The sequence below is a fragment of the Acomys minous genome (genome assembly GCF_964271855.1).
Source record: "Acomys minous genome assembly, chromosome: 15".
NCBI classification, from domain to species: domain Eukaryota; kingdom Metazoa; phylum Chordata; class Mammalia; order Rodentia; family Muridae; genus Acomys; species Acomys minous.
The window spans coordinates 74,496,014-74,511,372 of NC_140497.1; the positions used below are offsets into that span (position 1 = coordinate 74,496,014).

At 44.1% G+C, this 15,359-nt stretch overlaps 1 protein-coding gene across 12 annotated transcripts in view; it reads right to left on the reverse strand.

Moving 5' to 3' along the window:
- The window catches only part of CCDC158 (coiled-coil domain containing 158), a 71,187-nt gene that overhangs the window by 23,321 nt on the left and 32,507 nt on the right, over positions 1 to 15,359 (reverse strand). For 8 of the 12 annotated variants that reach the window (XM_084759910.1, XM_084759909.1, XM_084759916.1 and 5 more), the window contains 7 exons: positions 13,954 to 14,066; positions 11,656 to 11,814; positions 9,844 to 9,936; positions 8,792 to 8,917; positions 7,214 to 7,365; positions 5,246 to 5,305; positions 2,079 to 2,138 (listed from right to left, as the gene is read on the reverse strand). In XM_084759910.1, the coding sequence (XP_084616036.1) occupies positions 2,079 to 2,138; positions 5,246 to 5,305; positions 7,214 to 7,365; positions 8,792 to 8,917; positions 9,844 to 9,936; positions 11,656 to 11,814; positions 13,954 to 14,066 (763 nt within the window). The remainder of the gene's footprint in view (positions 1 to 2,078; positions 2,139 to 5,245; positions 5,306 to 7,213; positions 7,366 to 8,791; positions 8,918 to 9,843; positions 9,937 to 11,655; positions 11,815 to 13,953; positions 14,067 to 15,359) is intronic. The other 4 variants (XM_084759917.1, XM_084759920.1, XM_084759918.1 and 1 more) reach the window with 3 other exon arrangements.

A 15,359-nucleotide genomic window follows, 5' to 3' on the forward strand; every position in this document is an offset into this window, starting at 1 on the left:
TGTGCACCACCATGCCCAGCTTTCAGTGATTTTTTAATAGTAAAATATTGACTGTCATTATTGAAAGAAACAGATTCTTGTAATCACAAAGAAACTCTACAGTGGAACTTTTGTTACCTCAGGGAAGTAAGTCTGCCCCATGCCTGTGACTGGCATCCTCCCAGGCAGCTCAGTGTAGGCCCCCAGAGGCAGTACACAGTAGTGGCCACAGACATGTGCCTTGTCACCATTAAGGCTCAAGCTTAAACATGGCCTTCAGAATTTACAAGCTGAATGCCCTTAGCAAGTTGCTTACACATTCAGATTCTTCATTTCTACCCTAAATACAGGAAGATAACAGCTACCACATAGATCACACAGACAAAATGAGACAGCTGGAAAGCAGCTGGAGACAGGAGGGGTGGAATTATAATATAGGTATTACTCATAGGCACAAGGAAGAAGGAAATCAACACATCATTTCTGTTTAGATGAAAAGAAAGACAGATTTAAAAAGATTCAATGTACTGTATCATGATCAAGAAGCAGAGACACAAAGTATTTATGATATGGCCTTGATTCATTCACTAAAAAATATCTACTGAATGGTTTCTTGGTGGGCAATGTGCTCAAGGGCTGGGGATGCAGGGATGAGTGAGCCCATTCTTTTTTAAAATAAATTTATTTATTACACATGTATAAAACAAACTACATACAGCAGGGAGAATCATGTGACAATCATGAGTTCTATAACTGTTACATTCACAGTGGTTTGATTATTGTCCAGCTTGAAGTAAATGTCTTTCCTGTCTTGTTGGGTTTAAATTTCTGAATGAAATTCAATATCTATCTCAACTCTAATAACTTAACTTCTTTATATTGATCTAAAAAGATCTTATCCCCTAAACAACTAAACTTGATTGTAAAACTATACTCTCTGGCCTTCAATGTCCCTCAGAGGCTTGAGCCCATTCTTTACTGTCGTAGAGTCACAACTGCTGTGATGAAACCCTGTGACCAAAGCAACGTGGGGAGGAGAGGGTCTATTTGGCTCACATTTCCACCTCACTGTTCATCACCAAAGGAAGTCGGGATAGGAACTCAAACAGGGCAGGAACCTGGAGGCAGGAGCTGATGCAGAGGGATGCTGCTTACTGGCTTGCTCCTCGTGGCTTACTCAGCCTGATTTCTTACAGAACCCAGGACCACCAGCCCAGGGCTGACACCACCCACAGTGGGCTGGGCCCTCCCATCAGTCACTAATTAGGAAATGCGCCTCCCCCCACAGGTTTGCCTACAGCTGGATCTTATGGAGGCCTTTCCTCAACTGAGTCTCCTCTTCCCTGATGGCGCCAGCCTGTGTCAAGTTACATAAAACCAACCAGTACAATAACTAAATTTAAACAGTTCCAATAATGTAATCATTTTCATATTCTTTTTTTAAAAATTCTTCTCTCATACAATACATCCCTGAGCACAGTTTCCCCTCCCTCCACTCTTCCCAGCCTTCGCCCCACCCCTCCCCTCTCCCCTAGATCCACTCCTGCTCCATTCCCCTGAAGAAAAGAGCAGACCTCCCAGGGATATCTGAACATGGCAAAACAAGTTACCAAACACTAGGCACAGAGCCTTATGTCAGGGCTGGGTGAGGCAACTCAGTAGGAGAAAAAGGGTCCCAAGAGCAGACAAAGAGTCAGAGATACCCTCACTCCCACTTACACACACACACACACACACACACACACACACACACACACACACACACACACACCATAAATAAATATATGCAAGAAAAATGTTAGGAGTCCCAGAAAAACATTTTTCATACTCTTAAGAAAGATATAGAGCTGGTTTATATTTGTATTGGTCATGAAAATGAAAAAAAGTAAAGTAAGGATTTTCCTAAAGTATTCTATAAGCATACATTATTATAATTTTATGTAACTGGAGGATCAGGACTGAAACCTGGCTAATCAGTGGTATAGATCCCACCGGCCTAGGAGAGTACACTATGCATTATAGAGTTTATGGTCTTTTCAATCAGTGAACAGAACAAAAAGGATATTTTATAACTTAGGGGCAGTGAAATCATGTCTCACCTGCTCAGGGTTTCGCTAGATTTGCTGCCTTCAGTGGACTCCCTCAGCGAGTTGTTGCTTCTGTTGGTAGGAGAACAGGAGACATGACAGATACAGTGTTTTAAAGGTAGGCTACTGTGCCTTTAATGCCAGCACTCAGAAGGCAGAGGCAGGCAGATCTCTGTGCACTCCAGGCCAGCCTGGACTACATGGTGAGTTCCAGATCAGCCAGGGCTACATAGTGTGAGCTCCTGTCTTAAAGAACAAAAACAAAACAACACACACACAAAAGATAAGTTATTTTCTTATTAATATAATACAAATCTGAGCAAGAAATAGTTTATTCTTTAGTAGAGAAGGGTGCTGGGAATTGAACCAATGGCTATGTGTAAGAACAAGCTATACCCTAAGGTCAATTTATTTTTATATTAATAGCTAGATAGATCATAAAGTGTTAGCTTTATGATAAAATGTGTTTTCATTTGAGCACAATTTGGGGGCAGATCCAGACTGAAGCTCTGGCTCTTTTGGGAGAAAATGTGAAGTCAAGAGGAAGACAGCTGTGAGATGCGCATGCGCACACATGCATGCACACATGCACACACACACACCATAAATAAATATATATAAGAAAAAATCTTAAAAAGGAAAGTGAAACATTGGGAATTGAGAGTAATCAATTGGGGACTAAAGACAGCTTAGTGCAGTGCTTGCCTGTTGTGTACAAAGAGCTGGGTTTGATCAACACACACACACAGAGAAAAAGAGAGAGAGACAGAGACAGAGATACAGACAAAAGACACAGAGACACAGAGACAGAGACAGACAGAGAACAGCCTGTGCCTGTAATCCTAGCAGTAGAGGCAGAAGCATCTGGAGTTGATCCAAGATCACCCATTCTTGGTAATGCTTGAGATCCTGCCTCAAGATTTAAGAAAAAGGTGTGTGTGTGATCTGGTTAGATTAGAGCCAGTACAGTAGTGCAGATGTGTGTGTCTTAGGGTATGGCTGACAGTACAGCAGTGCAGGTGTGTCTTAGGGTATGGGTGACAGTACAGCAGTGCAGATGTGTCTTACAGTATGGCTGACAGTACAGCAGTGCAGGTGTGTCTTACAGTATGGCTGACAGTACAGCAGTGCAGGTGTGTCTTAGGGTATGGGGGACAGTACAGCAGTGCAGGTGTGTCTTACAGTATGGCTGACAGTACAGCAGTGCAGGTGTGTCTTACAGTATGGCTGACAGTACAGCAGTGCAGGTGTGTCTTAGGGTATGGCTGACAGTGCAGCAGTGCAGATGTGTTTTATGGTACGGCTGACAGTACAGCAGTGCAGGTGTGTCTTACGGTATGGCTGACAGTACAGCAGTGCAGGTGTGTCTTATAGTATGGCTGACAGTACAGCAGTGCAGGTGGTTCTTACAGTATGGCTGACAGTACAGCAGTACAGGTGTGTCTTGCAGTATGGCTGACAGTACAGCAGTGCAGGTGTGTCTTAGGGTATGGGGGACAGTACAGCAGTGCAGGTGTGTCTTAGGGTATGGCTGACAGTACAGCAGTGCAGGTGTGTCTTAGGGTATGGCTGACAGTACAGCAGTGCAGGTGTGTCTTACAGTATGGCTGACAGTATAGCAGTGCAGGTGTGTCTTACAGTATGGCTGACAGTACAGCAGTGCAGGTGTGTCTTAGGGTATGGCTGACAGTACAGCAGTGCAGGTGTGTCTTAGGGTATGGCTGACAGTACAGCAGTGCAGGTGTGTCTTAGGGTATGGCTGACAGTACAGCAGTACAGATGTGTCTTACAGTATGGCTGACAGTACAGCAGTGCAGGTGTGTCTTACAGTATGGCTGACAGTACAGCAGTGCAGGTGTGTCTTAGGGTATGGGTGACAGTACAGCAGTGCAGATGTGTCTTAGGGTATGGCTGACAGTGCAGCAGTGCAGGTGTGTCTTACAGTATGGCTGACAGTACAGCAGTGCAGGTGTGTCTTACAGTATGGCTGACAGTACAGCAGTGCAGGTGTGTCTTAGGGTATGGGGGACAGTACAGCAGTGCAGGTGTGTCTTAGGGTATGGGGGACAGTACAGCAGTGCAGGTGTGTCTTAGGGTATGGCTGACAGTACAGCAGTGCAGGTGTGTCTTAGGGTATGGCTGACAGTACAGCAGTGCAGGTGTGTCTTAGGGTATGGCTGACAGTACAGCAGTGCAGGTGTGTCTTAGGGTATGGCTGACAGTACAGCAGTGCAGATGTGTCTTAGGGTATGGCTGACAGTACAGCAGTGCAGGTGTGTCTTACAGTATGGCTGACAGTACAGCAGTGCAGGTGTGTCTTACAGTATGGCTGACAGTACAGCAGTGCAGGTGTGTCTTTAAGGTACGGGTGACAGCAGAGCAGTGAAGGTGTGTCTTAGGGGTATTGTCACTATGATGAAACACGGTGGCTAAAAGCAGCTTGAAGGAAAGGGTTTACTTTGCTGATACCACAGTTCATCATGGAAGAAAGTTGTGTCAGAAACTCAAGGTAGAAACCTAGAAAAAGGAGCCAGGCATGGTGGTGCACGCCTGTAATCCCAGCACTCAGGAGGCAGAGGCAGGCGGATCGCTGTGAGTTCGAGGCCAGCCTGGTCTACAAAGTGAAACCTAGAGGAAGGAATGAAGCAGAGGCCATAGAGAAATGCTGCCGTATGACTTGTTCCTCATGGCTTTGCTCAGCCTACTTTCCTAAACAACTCAGGACCACCTGCCCAGTGCTGTGTCCACTCCCTGCGGACTGAGCCTCTCACGTCAATCATTCAAGGCAATACCCTATAGGCTTGCCTACCGGCCAATTTTATGGAGGTATTCTCTCAAATATAGTTTCCTCTTCTCAAAACAATTCTAGCTTGTACTAGGTTGACTTAAAACTAGGCAGGACAGACCAGCTGCTACAAGTCAGAGTTTTCAATGTCAGGCTGAGAGGCCAGGTTTTACTGTAGCAGGCAGTGGTAAGACAGTTTTATGTTTTGTGTTGTTGTTGTTTTGCTGTTGCTGTTGTTGTTTTGAGAGAGTTTCTCTGTGTAACAGGCCTGACTGTCCTGAAGCTAATATGCACATCAAGTTCCATGAAAACTAGCCAAACCAACTTCCCAAATTGCCAGACCATATAAAACATTGCTGTACAATGGCTCAGACTCATAGTCTGATCCTCTTACCTGTGGCAGAGCTCAGATCTCAGACTCGATTCAGTGATGCAGTCTCGTACTCTGTCTTCTCTGTGGAGACAGACAGACTCAGTCAACTACATACATGCATCTCTGTGCAGACAGACAGAACTCAGTCAACTACACACATGCATCTCTGTGCAGACAGACAGGACAGTCAACTACACAGACATCTCTGTGCAGACAGACAGAACTCAGCTGACTATACACACGTGTATTTCTGGATTCTTGGTATTTTAGAAGACATCAACTACTCTTTTTCTTTAAGCTACAGCTGTGTTTTAGGCAACCAAGCAAATCTACCAAAAGCCAGCTAGCTCTCGATTTCAGCTCAGACAATGCTTTCTTCCACAGGTTAGTTTTTGGCTTTTAGTTTGTTGTTGTTTTAACAGGTCGGGACTATGTAACCCTGGCTGGCCTGGAACTCACCATGTAAATCGGGCTGGCCTCACTGCAGCAATCCTCCTGCCTCTGCTTCACAATTGGTGGATTTCAGGCATGTACCACTACAACCGCTTTCTTCCATGCATTTTTTAACTTTAGGCAGAACTGAGACTTTAGAGACAAAGCCATTTGTAGTATTACAGAAAATTAACCCAAATTCTCACCAAATAGATTTGTTTGATGCACTCCTGATAAAGAGTTCAAGGCCACTGGAGAGTGCAGTGATAGAAACTGACTGGGGAAGCATGGCAACCCTGCAGAGTCATCAGTGCTCAGAACCAGAGCTCCTGGTGACTTCTGGCAGTCTCTTACTTCCATAAGAGGCAGGGCAATCTATGATGAAATTTACTCATCTGTCAAATGACCTAACAATCCTGGCCTGGCCTAGAAGGCCTATTAGAGTTACAAGAACAGTCAAAGTGCTCAGCCTGGCATGCTAGCACATGCATGCTTATAGTCTTAATATGCTGGATGCTGAGGCAGGAAGACAAGAGTTCAAAGCCAGGCTGAGGTAGGACTCTATTTAAAAAAAGAAAGAAAGAAAGGCTATGTGTGGTGGTGCAGTACTGAGGAGGCAGAGGCTGGCGGGTGACTGAGTTTGAGAGTAGCCAGGTTTACACAGTGAGTTCTACAATAGCCAGGGCTACACAGTGATCCTCCTGTCTCATTCTCACACACACAGCAAACAAAGTGCTCTGTGAGTCAAAGGATTCTTTACTGGAATAGCCAACAGAACATGTCTTACATTATATGACAAAGGTAATACAGTGTCATGATGGATAGCTTATATATTACTAATGCTTTCTGTTATTACTACTTCAGAAAAGTTCTTTCAGATATTTGCCATATAAACACATTAATATTACAAAGATAAGATCAGTACTAACATGGACACCATGTTGAACATTTAATGTAAGTTCATCTAAGTGATGATACAAGAGCATCTGAAAAGCACACAGGAGTCTCGCTGGTCTCTGCAGATACGAAGGGAGGGCTGGGAGCTGACTGGGCGTGTTTTGGAAGGGACTTCTTATTAATTTGATATAAGCCATTGTCAAGAATAGCCAGTGACCTAGGCTTTTCCTATGAGCTTATTCCCTGAGGGCCTGTGGTCCTCAGTGCTGTATGGCTCTGGCTTTGCAATGGACTGTGTGTTGCACACAAATCAGCCCTTTGGAACTTGTTTTGCTCACTTGTAACATGGGATAAATAAATGTTGTCCCACCTTGTGACAACTGGTGGTGTGACATTCAAGTAAGACTGTGGATGTGAAACCTCTTGGGACTCCTACATCACTACACAGTCACACGGACCAGCCCCGGGCACGGGTCATTTCCTTGTGCTCTTGGGGGCTGGCCTGCTGGCTTTTGCTTCAGCCCTCCACCTCCATGGTGCTATTCCTGGTAACGTTACAGTCTCTTCAAGGTTGCCTAATCATTGACCCTCCTATAGGGACATGTGACAACTTAATGGTGACACACTCCTGAGAGGAGTGTGCCTTACAGAGCCACCTACAGTGCTCCAAGAGACGGCGGCGTCCTGGCGTCTTCCTCGGCCTTGCTCAGGGGCATGGCCGGCTCCTCGTTGATCACGCTCCTGAGCTCCTGCAGCAGCTGCTTCAGGTCCCGCGTGGGGTCTTCCTTCAGGGTGTTGGTTTTCATCGAGTGCTGGGAAGGGGACACACAAACACGAGGTTAGCTTTTCACATCTGTACACTATATTCTTTTATAAAATCAGTTTAGCTCATAAACAGAAACTATGAAAAAGCAGAATAAATGCTGGTTTATTTTGCAGTGCACAAGTCTGTTTCAACTATTAGTGACTTGGATAGCATCTAACTTTTATTTAAATAGTACTTGCAATGGTCCTGAGGATTCTGTTGCCATTTTAAAGACAGGACTTATGGGGCTGAAGAAGTGGCTCAGAGGTTAAGAGCACTCACTGTCTGTTCTTCCAAAGGTCCTGAGTTCAATTCCCAGCAACCACGAGGTGGCTCGCAACCATCTGTAATGAGATCTGGTGCCCTCTTGTGGCTCCCTATCACACATGCAGACAGAATACTGTATAAATAATAATTAATTAAATCTTTTTTAAAAATTTTAGGCTGGAGAAATGGCTCAGTGGTTAAGAGCTCTGTCTGCTCTTCCAGAGGACCCAGGTTCAATTCCCAGCACCCACATGGCAACTCACAACTGTCTGTCATGCTATCCAGTTCTAGAAGATCCAACACACTCACACAGACACACATGCAGGCAAAATACCAATGCACATATAATAAAATAAAGAATTTAAAAATTTTTTTAAAAGACAGGACTTTTAAAAGTAAAATTTGGTTATGATAACTGACGTATGGAAGAAGCCTTTCTCTTTTATTTTTGTTTTGGTTTTTTTGAGACAGGGTTTCTCTTATAGTCCTGGCTGTCCTAGACTCGCTTTGTAGACCAGGCTGGTCTCGAACTCACAGCGATCCACCTGCCTCTGCCTCCCGAGTGCTGGGATTAAAGGCGTGCGCCACCACGCCCAGCAGAAGTCTTTCTTTTTAAGAGTTAGAGCTGGATACTGATTATAAGACATTTGTACATCTTCAGAGAAAGCCTGAATTTCTGGGGATCTGACTCAATCACACATCCAGGCAAAACATCAATGTACACAAAATTTAAAAATTACTTTAAAATGAGTTTACTAGGAAATGGCAGCGTCCGCAGCTCTACCTTGGTGAAGTGGCAGATATGCTGCTCTGTGGAACTTAGCACGGAGCTCGCTGTTTACAGTACCTCTGGGTTGCTGTCTAACCTGAGACATGCTCGTGCTAGAACTGAATATAATGCAGTTAAATAATTTACCTTAATATTTTTGTTATCACTAATCACAATGACTATTTCATTTTGTCTTTTCCAAGAAAATAACAAATACTGAAGAAAAAAATTTTTCAATCTGCATTCTCCTGGAATCCTAGGAAATTGTATAAATCTAAAATCTAGTCACTGAAAATGCTAGTTATAAACATTACTTTTATAAGTGACTTTTTTCCCTCAACCGAAATTACTCTCATATTTTGTCATTCATTTAATGGATTACATGACTATTACTAACATGAGACAGAAAGCTGACCGTAGACTGGGAGGATGGGACGTTAGAGTGAGAACGAGTTACGGATGCTGGCTGGAGAAGGCGAGGCTTCGTTGAAGAATTAGAGGTGTATCCAGGGCCCTGCAGATCCTACAAATAATGCAGGTGTGAGCAAAGCATGCCAACCTACAGCTACAGAGAACTGTGAAATCATAATTATTTTTTAATTTCACAGGAAAAACCTATTATTAAAACTTTAAGATACTGAGCAACTTAAACTATGCTTCTGAAAATATACACACTTCAGTATAAAAGCACTGTTTGTAAGAAAACATGTTTTGTCATGTGGATTACTCTATAAACAAGCCAAACGTTGACCCTTGGGTCTTTGTGTTCACTGGACAGCTACATTCAGTCACGTGGCCTGACTTAGGCAGTGTGCCCTCAGCATTTGATTAGTTGTGATGAATGAACTAAGGATGGAATGAGTTTTATCAAAGAGTAAAACTTATTCTAGGCTCAGAGGTGCAGGCCTATAATTCTAGGCCCTTAGGTATTTAAGGCAGGCATGGTGGAACAGTTTCACTGGCTTCTTGCCCACTATGTGATGTTTCAGTGTTACCTTCCTGACAGTCCGTATGTGAGTAGCAACCTCTACAAACTGTAAGTGCACAAGCAGATGACGTGGTATGTTGACATGTAAGGTACGCAGGCACCTGGGAGTTAGCTCAGAGGAAAGAGCTTGTGCACGCATAAGGACTCCACCCCCAGTATTCATGTATGAGCCAAGTGCAGTGGCCTAAGTCTGCAATTGCGGCGCTGGGAGGTGGGAGAGCTGGATCCAGGGCTCCCTGGCTGGCCAGCCCAACCTAGTTAGTGAGCCCCAAGTTCAGTGAGAGGTCCTGTGGAGAAGTGACCAAGGAAGAAACCTAACGTTGACCTCTGGCCTCTACAGTGCATGGATATAAACATTCCCTCCCCCCCGACAGAAATATGCATAAAGGAAATATATCAAAGTGTATCAAGCATAAGCATTGTTTCTGCTTAAACTATGTATGGATGAAAAATATTCTTACCTTTACATCCAAAGTGTGCTGGAGTTTAAGACGCACCGATTCTTGTTCTTGGCGCTGTATTATATCTTGACATTCTGCAAACTGCAAAGACGCCTACAATCAAGCAACCATAAGTGGTTTATCCTCCATTCTTTATGCACTTTTATTTCATTAACCTGCAAGGTAGAGCTCTTCAAGGAAAGCCACACATTCTAATGATCCTTATCTGCTAGTTCAGTCACGTGGTCTGTCTTAGGCAGTGTGCCCTCAGCATTTGATTAGTTGTGATGAATGAACTAAGGATGGAATGAGCTTTATCAAAGAGTAAAACTTATTCTGGGCTCAGAGGTGCAGGCCTGTAATTCTAGGATGTAGGAGGCGAAGGGAGAAAGATCAGTGTCAGTGTCACCCTGGGCTATATGGCAAGTTTGCGGCCACATCTAAAACTCTGAAACTACAACTGAACTCAGAGCAGCATGTTTTAGGAAACACAAAGGTCTGACTTCTTAGGAACTCAGGGTTGGGGTTGATACAGTTTTGTTTTCAGGGTTTCTAAGCAGCAGGAAGACAGTTGTATCCCTGTGTAACAGATGATGAGCACAGTCAGGCCCCTCCTCTCGGCTGGTTTCTACCCGCCCCTCTAGACCCACCATGGTGTCAGATATTATTACCCCTATCATTTTACTAGCGTCTAAGAGACTGTGGTCCACCTAAAGTCTAGCTCATCTTTGATGGGGGTCAGATGCTCATGGAGGCATGCTTACTCAGGCTGCTAAGGAGAGCAAGGACATATTATATCTACTGCTTCTGTGACTATTAGCTTGAAAATGGTTGGTTTTGGGGGGGTAAAGTATGCTATTATGGCTTGAGTCTAAAATGTTCCCCCACAGGCTGTGGAAACCTTAGGAAGTGGGGCCCAGCAGACAAACAAAACAAAACAAAAACCCTCCCCCAAAGCCCCCTCAACCTGTGGGTCAAGACCCCTTGTGGTTGAATGACCCTTTCACAGGGGTTACCTAAGACGATCAGAAATACCAGATACTATAACTCACCACAGTAGCAAAATTGCAATTATGAAGTAGCACCAAAAATAATTTTATGGTTGGGGTTACCACAACATAAGGAACTGTATTAAAGGGCCGCAGCATTCGAAGGCTGAAGAGCCATGGCCGTAGAGTCAGGCCTTTCTTGATTCTGGCTTCACGCTTTACTCCCTGGTCTGTCATGATATAAGGTATGGCTGCCATGCTTTTGACTACCTGAGAGCCATGGCAACCTTCCTCCCCACGAGGGACTGAAGCTCTGCCGGGCAGTGTGGTGGCCCTCAGAGGTACCGGCCGGGCAGTGTGGTGGCCCTCAGAGGTACCGGCCGGGCAGTGTGGTGGCCCGCAGAGGTACCTGCCGGGCAGTGTGGTGGCCCGCAGAGGTACCTGCCGGGCAGTGTGGTGGCCCTCAGAGGTACCTGCCGGGCAGTGTGGTGGCCCTCAGAGGTACCTGCCGGGCAGTGTGGTGGCCCGCAGAGGTACCGGCCGGGCAGTGTGGTGGCCCGCAGAGGTACCTGCCGGGCAGTGTGGTGGCCCACAGAGGTACCTGCCGGGCAGTGTGGTGGCCCACAGAGGTACCTGCCGGGCAGTGTGGTGGCCCACAGAGGTACCTGCCGGGCAGTGTGGTGGCCCGCAGAGGTACCTGTGCAATGAGTGTCGTCTACACAGCATGCCTTTGTGCTGTACAATTGGGATGTGATACAAGATGGCAGTAGAGAACGCCCACCGAGAGCTATCCTGTCCAGCGGCTGTGGGTGTTAATCCCCTCAGCAACTCAGTTAATAGCTACCTTGTCAAGAGCGACTTCCATGTTAGCAACCTTCTCCTTCAAGCGCCGCTCCTGAGACCGCAGCGCTTCTAGCTCACCAGCCATCTTGTTCTTTTCTGTTGCTACACTACTCAACTCCTGGCTGAGCTTGCTCTTCTCTTCTTTCAGAAAATGTTTCTCCTGTAATTATGGAAGAGAAATTATCAGGAATAATTGCTAACACTAATCTTATCCCTGCTAAAGCCTAACACTTCCTCAAAGGACTCCTGAGTCTGATGCAGTCATCTCTACTAGAATCATTTTTTAGGTCCCTTAGATCTTTGGTGACATGTACAAAGTATGATGCAGCCATGCATCATGAAAAATAGTATTTTGGTGCAACAGGATTGAATAATGACATGCTAAGTTTTACTGAAATTGACTTTAAAAAATAAGATATTTAAAGAAGATATATTTACTCTAAAATCTCAAGAGTTTTAATTTTGCTTCACAGTTGAACATTTATTTCACAAATGTCTACTGTAGGTTGTATGACATAGAAACAAATGAGACAGACAGCTCTAGTCCTCAAGGCACCTGTCAGCAGAGTGGTGGGAAAAAACTTGTGGATATAATGTGCTTGGTATTAAACAAAACCATTATTCAAATTAAGTTTTTTCCTTTAGAAAAGTATGTGGAACAAATGCCAGGAGTGGCTAATTGTCAAAGTGAAACACACAATCTAGTCTGTTTCTTTGAATATTTTTTTTCACAATGAATGTTTGCTACAAATGCATCAGAAAATGTCACGACAACACATATTTTGTATTGTGTCTTTTTTTCCCGTTTTCTGATTGGGTTGGGCAAGAACGTCTATGGAACGAATGGAAGGTGCGTCTTCTTACAAGTTTCCTCTTGTTTTATTTGAGAGAATGCCTCTGAGCTGCAGGGACATGTTTCACGTGCAGGCCGGCAGATCCCCAGAGGGAAATAATGAACAAAAAGAAAAAAGACTACGTTGAGGAAATGGGGAAGAACACAGAAAAGGAAAACAAGTGGGTGATATGATGAAGAGGGTATACAGATGTACAAACACCCTGAAGTACCCGCGGGCTCGCTGTGGGTGATAAGCTAGTAAATAATCCAGTTACGCTCATTAGTTTTGCTTATGTCATCTCTTTTGCCCATTTATTAAAGTCAGCTCTGTTATAAAAATAAAAATATAAATTTTCCTCAAATTGAGATCAGAGAACATTTGAACCTAACACAAATTTTATGTCTGCTTATGAATATTTTCCACTCAATAATTGTGAAAACTCCATCTGACTAGCCAGAGCTGTGTAAAAACACACAAAAAGCTCACACTCACTGTCTTCAAACACCTGTGCCCACGCTTCACTTCACCCTGGATTATTAGTCACACCAGGTCTTCTCCCTCTTCACAGTTTCATGAGCAAATTCCAGTTTTCAAGATAAAAGACCACACACACACACACACACACACACACACACACACACACACACGCACGCGCACACACGTGTATGTGTGTGTGTGTATATATATATATAATTATATAATTATATACATATATATGTGTGTGTGTGTGTGTGTATATATATATATAATTTTTTTCCTTTTCTTACCAAGCCAGGGCTTTGCACTTGCTGGGCAAGTGAGTGAGCACTCTGTCCCTGAGCTCCATCCCCAGCTGCTATAGCCTGAACAGGTCATGTGTGCAAGTCTGTGTCGCTGCTCTGAGGCTCCTGCTTCCCTGTGTGGTCCCCTAGCTCTCATGTTTTCTAAGCCCTGGAGCATCTGCCACACGATTCTTTACACCATGTTTTAGGAAGACACGAGAGCGATCCTGGTTGCAGTTTGTTTATACCTGTTTCTGACTGCGCCTGCACTTGACACTAGCTGGTCTTTAAGATCCTGGAGGTGGGACAGCAGTTCAGAGCTCTAATTACTGTTGCCGAGGACCCTGGTTTTGTTGTCAGTGTCCACACGGTGGCTCACAACCACTCATACCTCTAGTCCCAGGGGGTCTGACATGTCTTCTGACCCTGCACGCACCTGGCACACATGTGGTGCGCACATATATATATATATATATATATATATATATATATATATATATATACTAGCAAAACAGTCATATAAATAAAAGTTTTTTTAAATCTAAAAATTAAGTTAAAAATTTACTTCCAATATTCCTTTGGAAGCTTCCCCTCATTCTCTCCATCAGAACTCTTCCCAGCTGGGCTTCCTGGGCTCTGCCCTCTTCTGCCTCATAGTGTGTTAGCGAATGACCGTGTTGGTCTCTCAGGACAAAGACTCACCTTGTTGGCACTTGTCACAGCCTCTTCTAAAAACTGCACCTTGCTCTGCAGGGCGTCGATCTGGCCTCTCTTGGCTGTGATTTGCTTCTGCATGCCCATTGCCACCTTCATAGCTGTGGGAAAGATGCAAGCTGTACATTTTGAGAGGCCACTGAAATTCATGACAAGATGACAAGTGAGATTCACTAAGGTCCGTGGAAAGTGTCAATTCAAATACCATGAAGCCAAGTCTTAGAGGTTCATAATATTGGGTTATATAATAGTTGGAGCAAACACCCAAGGATTCTAAGCTAAGTAAGATATAGATGGTGATGTTTGTGGTTTCTCTGCTACTCGGATTAGTTTTACTCACTACTGTTAGTTTTACATTTTCATTGGCAAAAATAACACTGAACAAATTTATATACATCTAGGAAACATACAAAAATACTGTCACATATGTTTAACCAAGATAATTTTTTTCAGAAACCCATGTTTAAAATATCATTTAAGACTTCTACTACTAACAAACTTTTAGAAGATTCCAGGGACATCACAAACCATTCCATTTCGTTCTCAGGGTTACTGTCATGTGCTAGAACTCACTACATCTCAACAGGAAAAATGCCACAGAAGTGAAAATGGCGGTTTCTAGAAAAAAATAAGACTTTTATCTTTAATTTCTAAAGATTTGTGTTTTTAATTTTCTATGTATGAGCTTTTTGCCTGTGTTTATATGTAAGCACCACATGTGTGCCTGGTGCCTGTGAAGGCCAGAGAGGGAGTCGGATTCCCTGGAACAGGAGTAGAGATGGTTGTGAGCCTCTGTGGGTGCTGGGACTCGAACCCTGGTCCTCTGCATGAGCAACCGGTGTTCTAATCCACGGAGCCCTCTCTTTCTCCAGCCCCCGATGAGAATGAGATACGATCCAATAGCTTACCACGGTGAGCTATTGATACGCTATGGGAAGCGGATCTTCACATAGACCATTAAATCAGAAGACCCTCTCTTTTATTTACAAGTCAGCTGAGGAAATGGGTTTGAAATGAATACTGCTTTGGGTTAGGCCTAACTATAAATTAGAAGTTAAAAAGGAAAAGAAAAACATATTATTTGTTGGAAACAAAGCATCAGAAAAATAGTAAGTTTGATTTTTCATTAGCAGCATAGTTCTTGCCTGGTGTGGCTGGGCATTCCTGTAATTCCAGCTTCTGGAAACTGAGACAGGAAGAGCAGGAGTTGAAAGTCATCTCATCCACACACCAAGTCTGAGGCTAATCTGAGCTGAAAACCTGTTTTTCATTTATGCTGTTGCACAAGTATTTGAATTTTCTAATTAACAAACGAACAAACCTCAGGGGCCAACAGTAAAGGCGGACGACCTGAGCTTGATCCCCAGAGCCACATGGTGGGAGGGGAGGCCAAC